The sequence below is a fragment of the Carassius gibelio genome, chromosome B18 (assembly GCF_023724105.1).
Source record: "Carassius gibelio isolate Cgi1373 ecotype wild population from Czech Republic chromosome B18, carGib1.2-hapl.c, whole genome shotgun sequence".
NCBI lineage: Eukaryota > Metazoa > Chordata > Actinopteri > Cypriniformes > Cyprinidae > Carassius > Carassius gibelio.
Genome location: NC_068413.1, coordinates 24,908,007 through 24,920,006, shown reverse-complemented (window position 1 = coordinate 24,920,006; position 12,000 = coordinate 24,908,007). Strand labels below are relative to the sequence as shown.

General features: G+C 32.4%; 1 protein-coding gene across 2 annotated transcripts; it reads right to left on the bottom strand.

Moving 5' to 3' along the window:
- Positions 1-6,867: 6,867 nt before the first annotated feature.
- LOC127977413 (uncharacterized) lies at positions 6,868-11,783 on the bottom strand. Of its 2 annotated transcripts, XM_052582315.1 has the most exons (3): positions 11,562-11,783; positions 11,256-11,463; positions 6,868-7,521 (listed from the first exon to the last, which is right to left on the bottom strand). In XM_052582315.1, exons 1-3 carry the CDS (start codon positions 11,576-11,578, stop codon positions 7,078-7,080), a joined length of 669 nt encoding a protein of 222 aa, XP_052438275.1. In that variant the 5' UTR covers positions 11,579-11,783; the 3' UTR covers positions 6,868-7,077. The 2 variants fall into 2 exon arrangements, 1 of the variants encoding a protein (XP_052438275.1); XR_008158175.1 differs by lacking the exon at positions 11,256-11,463.
- Between the last annotated feature and the right edge of the window lie 217 nt (positions 11,784-12,000).

Here is a 12,000-nt window from a genome sequence, read left to right as displayed (position 1 = left end):
GGTTAACATCATCTGAATGTCATCTAAATGTAAAATTTCATCCTTTAAATAACTTCTTATTTGAAGATATTTCTTAATATTAAGTATTCACCTTTTTCTGCTACAACATATTAATATATAGTACTAATTGCCTCAAGTGACCCAATTTCCATACATTTTCATTTTGATCTGCTATCCACTTGCATCCAGCTCAAGATTGGCTAAATCTGGGCTGTGTAATAATAATGCTCCAAATTTGACAATGATCAACTTTTTGGTCAAAGACCCTGGCTGCAGCCGAAAACTGAAAAAATGCTAGTTAGGAAGGTAGGAAGGCATCAAGGCATGTCCGAAATCAAAGTCAGCTTCATTTCCTATCTCCTGCGATGTATAAATGTATCCTTCACTGCCTTTGATATCCCACAATCCCTTGCATTCCATTCTGTGACAGTTAAGCCAAAAAAATAAAGATGGTGTCTGAAAGTTGTGGTCAGTGGTCAGTTTGTGTATAAATGTATGTTTCTGAACAATGTTTTCCACTTTTTATGTAATTTCTAGCTATAAGTTAATATAGCAGTAATGAAATATCCACTTAGTCATCACCAAAGCTCTCTATATTTTGCTGTAGATTATTAGACTACTCCACTCAGAAGCCTGTCCGATATCCGTTTCTTGAGTTGCCTTTGCCTGCAAAGTCATTGCCTGATTAGACAGCAACGCAGCAACTCACCTGCCTAAGTTTTCGGATGCAGCCCCTGATTGTTTGACATGCTGCTTGCTGTGTACTGGTTTACTTCCTTATTCCTGTCATGTGGTTGATCACGTGACAGCTAGAGCCATGAACATTTAAAGACATACACACATCAAACAGCCTGATCTCACAATCAAATGTACATATTTAGACATAAATTAAAATTGTCCAATACGTATGTGCCTTTACGTATTTACAGTGTAATTTACGTATTATCTGGATGTAAATACAGGTTTGATACGTATCTAAATTTATCTAAAAACAACCTCAAATACGTACAGATAGAACGTGTTCTCTGACCAGTCAGTTATCCATAGAAAGTTGCTCATGAAGCTGCTTTTCAATGCGTATCTGACTCATTTTTATATATTTTCCCTTTTTATATATTTTTTTTTATACATTTAAGATCCCTATACCCATTTTATACAGAATGTATAGCTTACGTTAATCCTACACCTCCCCTTAAACCTACCCATAACCATTTCTTCAAACTACATAACATTACTTTTATAAATAAAATAAATAACAGACAAACAGACGTAACGTTTTTTTTTTTTTTTTCAAAAATATCAAAAGTGGTACCAAAAGTATTTCAAATGATAATGAGTTCCAGTCGCAGTCCTCTCTGGAGGTAATAGTTTTTATAGGGTACAGAGCAGAATATAATTTATTAATCCGTGAAATTTTGTATCTGTTTTCTCTCCGTGAAGGCGCACTGGCGCAGTACTAATTTCAAATGTCTATCAACTGAAAGACGACATGTCGCAATCTGTGACGAATTAGGTGAGAACCAATGAGCGTTCAATATCAGTGCCGTAAACCAAGTCGTAGAGCACTGGCACTATTTTCTAATTCGAATAATAACGAGCACAGGCTTTGACTGTGACGGTTGCTGAGAATGTGTAACGGCGGCTATGGAGGACAGGAGACAAATGCAAGTAAAAAGGAAGTTTATTGATAGGATGAGATGATGGAGGGCCGGAGAGTGACGCAGGAACCACGATGGCAGCACAGACAGGTGAGTTGAGAAGTTGAGTGCGCTGATGACAATTATAGTGGTGATAACTCCAATGGTGGTGAGTATATTCCGTGTGTGAAGACAGGATCCGACAGAAAACCAGTACGAAGACAAATCAAGGCAGGAACTACACGAACACGACATCAACACCAGGATCTACAAACAACGATCAGACAAACAGGAGACGAAAGACAGGGCGTTATATAGTCTGTTAGAATGAGCCGCAGGCGATCAGTGGCAACACCCACATGAAACAATCAACAGGACTACAGCTGGAGACGGTGCATTCACGAACCGTGACAGAATGAAGATGAAGATCAATTGATAAAGGGCTGAATTTGGATATGTTCCTTGCAAACATCTGGATTCTAAAGATATGGAGTACAGCAAACAAATAAAATGGATGTGATTTGTAATTTTATGCTGTGCTTTTGTGTATCTATGGTTGTATTGTCAGTCATTGGATAGGAGAAAATCGAACAGCAAAATATTACAAAATGGTTTTAAACAATTACATAAATTGTATTCATTTAAGGTTTCAAAGTGTAGTCATGTTTAACATTATGTAATCCCCCGAAATGAGTTTGCTGCAGCATACACAGAATTGTTATTTCCTATTAAGTAGATGAGTAAACTGCTTTCAATAAATTCAATAAAAACATGTATTGATATGACAATTAAATACAACATATTTAAATCATTAAAGCCACGATTTTAATATTAATACATGGGAATTCATATACATTCACACTTTACGTTAGATTATTTAAGTTTTTTTAGCTGCTAACATGTAAATATTTGTACATTTTACTGCTATAAATACGTCAGATTTGTACGTTTTTATGTGCATGAAAATGTAAGTAAATGTACGTGTGGTAGAACCACAATTCATGTAAAAATACACACGTATTCTCATGAGATCACGTTAGAATCCAATTAAAAACCTCAACCACAATATTGAGGACAACAATTTATTAAATTCTTTGTAATATTCATCTCTAACTGGACACTTTTAAGCTTTACTTTTTTTAAAACTCTTAGTAAAACTATCTTCTGTTATTGGAGAAGTTAACACTTTATTTTATTGACTTGTAATTTTAGGAATATTCAAATAATTCAAATAATTTTTAATTAGTTTTAACTTGTATTCAAACATTCAGAATCTGGTTTATAAATAAATTGGTAATGATCTCTAAAACACAAAACTATTTCTAACTTCCCCTTTCTATCAACTAACTTTTTTTTATTATTATTATTATTTAAATACTAGCCTTCTTAGAGATTTTGCACTATTATCATAATATTTATGCTAGTATACAATAAGTTCTTCTCAATATCTGGATTTGCTATTTTATCTGATGACTTCTTTACCTTCTTTAACTCTTCATGAACCTACTTTAAGAAGTGTAACCTCTCTATTTGAACTTTTTTTTTTTTTTATGATGCATATGCTATTATTTCCCCTCTCATTGTGGCTTAAGCAGCCTCCAACAATATAAAAGTTGTTCCTTTTCCATTTTTATTACTTTTTATATAATTTATAAAATGTTGCATTATTTTATCTTTAAAAATATTAAGAAGAGAGTAATTAAATGTTGAAGTTCCTCGTATACTCCCAAAATCAATTTCCATTATCACTCCTGCTTGATGTATTACAGTTATTGGTAAAATTTCACAGCTCTTTACCCTAAACTCATATATATAATTTAATCTGGAAAAAGATAAAGAGTAATATGTAAACTCCTTTATCCGTGAATGCATGAAACGCCACACATCTATCAATCCCAGCTCCACACTTGATTAAAAAATGTGGCCCCTTTTACTGATTTGTGCTTTCTTTTACTCTGAGTATCTAATTCTTCATCCATGACCAAAATCCATTACTAACAACGTATATATATATATATATATATACATATACATATACATTTTACAGTTTCCCCAGGTGGGTTGAATACATTAATTAAAGTTAATAAAAATAATTAAAGTTACTTCTTGTCCTTCTAATTCTCCTCTCACTAATACATATCTTCCCTCCTTATCCTTATCCCCCTTTCTCATTCATTTTACTAAATTCACTTTTAAAATTCAAATGTTTCTTAACCAATTTTGATACTACTTTTTTGATGATGTAAATGATGTAAATGATGATGCAAATACTTTAACTCCAGACAGCTTTTCTAATTATATATGTTCTTTATTTAAATATTTATTGCAGAAAAAAAAATATTTCCCCTTTATCTTTTTTAAGTTTCTGGAGTACCCTCTTTCTTTTTATTGGATTGTTTATAACATTTGTATTTACAGTTATTATTTTGAGTCCTCCCATTTATTTATTTCCCTTTTTGCCCCTGCCTTTTTTATTTCCTTCCTTTTCTCCACCCTTAATAATATTTATGTTATCATGAATGTATACATTAAACTCTTTTACCCCGTTTCCTCCCTCATAATCACAATCTCAAATAAACAAAACATAAAACAAACTCCCAAATAGTGCAAAAACAAAAAAATTACATATACACTCTTAACAATATACTTCCACTGTGGCATCCTTCAAAACGTTGCCTAGTCTTGTCCAAATTTTCATTTCATTTAGGATAAAGGGCTCTCCAGATTCCCAATGCATTTGCCCCACTAAAATTTTGTGGATTTGAACTGTAAGAATAATTGCTCTTCTTGCACAAATTGGTGAGTTATAATTACTTGTATGAAGTAATTACTAAGGCACATTTATCCCTATGGATGTGTAGAAATATAACTTATTTTTGAAAGATATTAATATTTTCACTACTCTGTATTTTCTAAATTATTTATTAATATTTGTGAAATTAAAATTAAATACAAAAAAATGACATTTACAATTAAATAAAATTTTGTAAAATGACTTTGTATTGCTTATTGCTACTCTTAAATTGATTCACTGTTCAGACACTTATATCCAAAGTGACTTAAATTTTAGGAATGCAACAAGTGAGTCATCATAAAGATGACACTAAATACAGCAAGTGCTCATAAAACAAAGTTTCAGAGATTTTTTAGATTAGTGCAAATTCAAATGGGGAGGGATTAAGAAAAAAGCTTTTTTTGGTAACACTTTAGAATACTTTTCCGTCATTAATCAATAACTACAAAGGAACAAATGAGTAACGCAATATTAACAATCTAGTAACTACTGTTAACTAACAAGAAACTCTGATTAACAAATTAGTAAGTAATAACACACAGATGACTCTAGTAGTTTACTATTAACTAGTCAATAACTACTATTTTTTTCATTATTCCCAGAGAACTAATGAGAAAGTTTCATAATTCATGCAAAACTAAACAATAACTATGCAGGACAAATGACTAGCAGTATATTAACCTATGTCCTATTTACTGTTTAAATTTCATATGCAAACTAAATATGCAAACACGTGTATCATATGAAGACCAAATTACATATACAGTAATTTTATTATTTAACATATACTTAAAAAAAAACATAAATAATAATAAATGTGTGCATATATACATACATATATACATTTTTGTTTTTTTAATGTGTGTACCAGTTGGTGGGTCAGTGTCTTGCTCAAGGGTCTCACCTCAGTCGTTGTTTTGAGGGTGGAACAGAGCGTTGGTCATTCACTCCCCCACCTACAACCCCTGCTGGTACCGAGACTCAAACCAATATATCCACAGAGATATATTGAGACTCAAACCTGCAGCCTTTGGTTTAGAAGTCCGAATTTAACCATTAGTTCATAAGTGCCCTTATACTGTATATATATATATATATATATATATATATATATATATATATATATATATTATATATATATATATATATATATGCGTGTGTGTATCTTGTGAATGGTTATATGATTCTTTTCATTAATAACTATTATAAGAATTATGTTAACCCACTAGTAATTACTCAAGTGTTACTTCATCCTTCTAAAAGAGTTAATAATTACTTGGATCAGTATTCTAAAGTGAAGATCATGGTAACCCACTAGTAATTATTCAAGTGTTACTTCATCCTTCTAAAGGAATTAATAATTACTTGGATCAGTATTCTAAAGTGAAGATCATGGTAACCCACTAGTAATTACTCAAGTGTTACTTCATCCTTCTAAAAGAATTAATAATTACTTGGATCAGTATTCTAAAGTGAAGATCATGGTAACCCACTAGTAATTACTCAAGTGTTACTTCATCCTTCTAAAGGAATTAATAATTACTTGGATCAGTATTCTAAAGTGAAGATCATGGTAACCCACTAGTAATTACTCAAGTGTTACTTCATCCTTCTAAAGGAATTAATAATTACTTGGATCAGTATTCTAAAGTGAAGATCATTGTAACCCACTAGTAATTACTCAAGTGTTACTTCATCCTTCTAAAAGAATTAATAATTACTTGGATCAGTATTCTAAAGTGAAGATCATGGTAACCCACTAGTAATTACTCAAGTGTTACTTCATCCTTCTAAAGGAATTAATAATTACTTGGATCAGTATTCTAAAGTGAAGATCATGGTAACCCACTAGTAATTACTCAAGTGTTACTTCATCCTTCTAAAGGAATTAATAATTACTTGGATCAGTATTCTAAAGTGAAGATCATGGTAACCCACTAGTAATTACTCAAGTGTTACTTCATCCTTCTAAAAGAATTAATAATTACTTGGATCAGTATTCTAAAGTGAAGATCATGGTAACCCACTAGTAATTACTCAAGTGTTACTTCATCCTTCTAAAAGAGTTAATAATTACTTGGATCAGTATTCTAAAGTGAAGATCATGGTAACCCACTAGTAATTACTCAAGTGTTACTTCATCCTTCTAAAAGAATTAATAATTACTTGGATCAGTATTCTAAAGTGAAGATCATGGTAACCCACTAGTAATTACTCAAGTGTTACTTCATCCTTCTAAAGGAATTAATAATTACTTGGATCAGTATTCTAAAGTGAAGATCATGGTAACCCACTAGTAATTACTCGAGTGTTACTTCATCCTTCTAGAGATATTATCTAAAAGTATACTATTTTAAAATTCACCAAAAACCTCAAAAGCGTGAAACGACTTTAGTGTTTGGTTGCACATGATATATATTTTTTTATCATGACTAAAATAGCTGTAAACATTAGGCTGTAACAAACAACTATACAAACATCTATTATAAACAGATATACACTTTATAATTATGTATTATGTGTCTGGTACCATTTTTATTTATTTTATCAGCTGCACATAAACATCAAACCATTTCATGTCTGAACTGGGAGTAGAAGAAAAGAAAAATGTTTGGGTTATAGCATATTTAATCTCTGTAATGCCTTTTAAGTGTCTTTCAGAAGACGACCTAGAGGACCATCTTTGTGCTTGTATCCCAGCCAGTAAGTCCACTCAATAAAACACAAATGTTCTTTAAGAAGCTTCTCTGTCCTATTTCCTCTCAGTCGCCAAATTTGGCTTTTGTAGGTTAACCAGGCTCTTTCAATATTTTGTGTATGTCCTCCATGGTTTGGATCAACAAAGTATCTGCTGTGGTTTACTGAGTAGTGACTGTAACCAAGATTTGATAAAGCTCTGTAGGATCTCCACTCGTCGCTTAATATGGTTGACCCTTGGCGAACATGTCGTCTAATTATGGGAAGCAGGTGATTTCTGGAGCGCCTTTCTACAAGCCGCAAAACTGGTCGTCTTCTTTGTCCCTTTATGGCCAGCATGCCAAAAACCCACTTCTTTCTCTTCCACGTCTGTCCAGCTCTTCCTTGTCCATACTACAATTACAAAAACAATTTCAATTACTTGCCTTCCAATGTACACTTACTGAAAGAAGTATTAGTCTATGTAAAAACAATGTAGTTAACTAATGTTAACAAATGAAACAATATTGTAAAGTGTTGTCGTAATGCCTTTATTCTGTATTGGTGGCACTAAAGTTCAGAGGTTTGTTTCCCACAAGCATCACTAGCGAACTATGGTTGTATGTTTCATTACCAACAGTTGAAAGATTTGGTGTTTCCCAAAAACACAGTTCCCGAAGAATTTCTGTGGTTGAAATAACACCTTTAAACCTGTGCTTAGAATTTATGGTAACACTTTCTATTTTATTCTAAAGGTATTATAATGAATTAATTATGCACTATAAAAAACCTTATAACATGTTGTATCATCTCATAAATAATCATAAGAACAATTTTAATGTATTATAATACTTACTTATTTGTGGTTATAGATTTTAAGAGTATGATGATTTATAACACACTATGAACATGTTGCATCCTCTTAAAGGGTTAGTTCACCCAAAAATGAAAATTAGCCAATTATATAGTCAATAGACTAAGGGGACCATCAATATAAAATGTAATCTAATGTAAAAAAGGCTCAGAAAAAATGTACATTATCCCCACAGGAAAAAAGAAAAGAAAAAAATACACACTTAGACACTCCTAACCACTGTAGTGAACAATGTCAAGATATGAAATAATCAATTATAAATTAAGTGAATTTAATATTCATTATGTGTTATAAATGATTATACTCTTAAAAGCTATAACCACAAATGTGTAAATATTATAATGTATTATAATTGTTGTTACGATTATTTATGAGATGATACAACATTTTCCAAGGTTTTTTATAATGCATAGTCGGGCTTGGCGATATGGAGCTCGATATATTTTGCTATATCTCGATATACGATATATATCTCGATATCTTTACAGGAAAAATTACCCTCAAAAACTACTGCAAAAACAAATATGCCAAATATTACATGTTTAGGGCCCTATGAAATGTTTTATTTTTTTTCTTCACCATATGTTTTATTGTTACCTAATTCTTTGTTTTAGCATGTGTAATTATTGAAATGCATAAAAAAAACTTAATTAGTTAAAAAAATTCTTAAAATAGCCTTATGTGAAATGTTTTTTCCCTTCAGAAATTTTGTGTATTTACATTTTTCTGGTTATCAAATGAAGGCATAAAACATTCATTTAATTTATCTTTTAATTATTTAAAATTAAGCAAACTTTATTTTTTGGTAAACAAAGGGGATTTACTATTAAAAATAAAACATGGAAGAAATGTTGTGTGATTATTCCTTAAATTATGTTTGTTTCATTTTAATAGCGTGTGAACGTTAATGAATGAAGCCACGCTTCTGTGCCATTCATTAACACAGACATGCAGAATATGCAGGTTTTATATTAAAATAGATTTTTCCGGCTTAATATTTGCAAATATCAGTCCATATCGCGATTTGATTTAAGTGCAATGACCTACTTTTGATTAATTCATTCAAAATTTGACAAATTCTGTGTCATTCCATGTTAAACTGTAAATTACGTTTTTATGACTGGATTCCATGATTCCGTGCGCGTTTAGTGCATCACGGAAATCATAGGGCCCTACAGTAGACATCTGCCTGCTGTTCACCTGACGCCTTAAAACCGAACTATCTCCATATAATGGAGCCAGTTGTCCTTTTTTAGACGTTTTTTTTTTTTTTACTAGTTCTGTACATGTGAGGGGAGGGGGGACAAAAGCAAGGAGGTGGGGGCGAGCGAGCGGGGGCGAGCGAGCACAGCAAAGAGAAGGCAAACAAGGAAAGTGGCGGAATCAGAATTAAATATAAACAATATATCGATATATACGATATGTCAAAATCCATATCGTGTTTAAAAAATATCCCGATATATTTTAAATATCGAGATATCGCCCACCCCTAATGCAAAATGCATAAAAATAAAATGCCTTAAGATTATCTGAATAATGTATTACAAATACAGGCTTCATAAAAAGAGTTGCCATTGTTAATATGTGACCCTGAACCACAAAATCAGTCATAAGGGTACATTTCTCGAAATTGAAATGTACAAACCAATCTTAATAAATAAGCTTTCCAATGATGTATGGTTTGTTAGGAGGATATGACAATATTTGGCTGAGATACAGCTATTTGAAAATCTGGAATCTTAGGGTGCAAAAAATCTAAATACTGAGAAAATCGCCTTCAAAGTTGTCCAAATTAAGTTCTTAGCAATCCATATTGCTAATCAATTACGTTTTATATATTTACAGTAGGAAATTTACAAAATATCTTCATGGGACATGATCTTTACTTAATATCCTAATGATTTTTGGCATAAAAGAAAAATCTATAATTTTGATGAATACAATGTATTTTTGGCTATTGGTACAAATATACTATGTTACTTAAAAATAAAAGACAGCCTAAATGTATTCTGATATTAAGTATTAACTGTTGGAGTAACTGAAGTCCTGCTAGAAGGGATCAAGTAGCAGTGTTACATTAAAGTTTTACAATTTATAAGATTTGCAGTAAAATATCCAAAAACCACTAGGCTAGCGTTATATATTTTGTCCAGCTGATAACTAACAATATCTCTAATGTATTCAACTACTTGCAAATCATGAGAAAATTCCCATTCTAAACAGTGACACAGGGCAGTGCAGTCGCCTATCAATGACGTTAGTTACCCTTGGTTACCGCCTTTACTGACGTAGAAACCACATGACAATAGTGTCGTGGACAAATGTGGAAGTAGTGTCTAGCATCCAGCAAACCACTAGCTTGCTTCAAGCAGTTCCTTATTTACTTCTTCTTACACTTTTTATGGTGGTTACTCTGTTACTTATTTATGGAACATAATTACTGTTTAATTTACTCCCGTAAGTGTACGGGCCAACCAAACGACCCAAGAAGAGTTTGGGACAAGAGAAGAGAAAGAGCGAGGATCGATATCGGTGTTGCATTTTCTAGATGGAGAGAACTAGAAAGAGATGCTGATCTCGCTTGTGTTTTACTCGACAGGTGAGTTGTTTTGATTCGTATCTTTACAGAAAACGTATGCTATTATAAAGATCAACAAGATTAGTATTATGGGGCATACACGCCAAACGCGGGGCATCACATCTCTAGACCCGCTCGAGGACGTGTCTGATCCATAGTCTGATCATGTCTTTGCATTGACTTTGTATGTAATCTACTTACGCAAATCATTGAACTCGCATTTGCTATGTATGCCTGTGTTTGAATGGCCGTCAGCGGTTGGGTAGAAGACAACAAATCCCATCATTCTACGCTCCTTCTTAGCATCATCAAACCATGCGATTGTTATTGTTTTGGTAGTGCGCCCCTAAGTGGCAGGTCCTCCAACCTGTACCTTTAAATGACATGGAATCACAACCTATGAGACAACTAATAAATTGGAGTGACTGTCAGACACGTTGCAAAAAGTGAGCTTTGGTGGAATAGTTTTTGGATCAGTGCTGACACGAGATGCAAACTGTTTCAGATGATACAGTTGATGATACAGTTTAGTTCAGAATGGGTTCATCTGGTTCAATAAAAATAACCAATTTAAAGAAATGATTAATTGATGCATCAAATATCACTATTGAAATTTGATATAGATATTGTATTTCAGTTGTTCCACCTTACATGTTTTCACTTTTTAAAAAAATAGTTACAAAAAGGATATCCCACCTTCCTTTTATGACGGATGTTGCTTTCATCTATCACAATAAATTCCCTTCTTCCACCCATGCGTTGTCCTGTCTTCCTTTTGAACATCTTCAAGGCTTTCCTGCAGACTAATCTCAGTTTACGGGTCATTTTAGTAAGGGTGGCGGAGCTTCCAGCAATGCCATCCTGGACCATGTCGACTTGGCGTAAACGTAAACCTTGACTGAATCTGCATTATTGAAATATTTATGTGAAAAAAAAATGACAAGTAATGTTTCTTAATGTTAAAAGACAAAAACAGGTTATTTAATATGTTATTACACCTACCTGTATATAAAAGTCATCCAATTTTGTAAACTTGTCTTGGTCTTGTCGAATATTGATCCTGACCTGCATGATTTTGTCACTTTTTCATTGTGTGCTCTTCGTTGACATATCCTGATACCACAGTAACAAAAAATACAAATAAATAAATAAATAAAAGTAACATATAGAATAAGTACAGTAACATAATATAATTTTGATTTGAATCAGGCTTCCAATCTGACTAAAAATGTCTTAAGGGTGTGTATATTTACCATTGGTATCCATCTTTGTTTTGCGTCTTCCTTAATTTCATTTTTTTTTTTAAATATTTTGCATTTCTTCGTTGAAGACATTAGCCTGTTTTTTTTGAAGCCATTCAGTTATTTTTCGATTTCCTTTTACGCCCTTACGCTCACGGAGCGTTAAAATCTTTCTTGCAAGTCCCATTGTTGGACTGTAG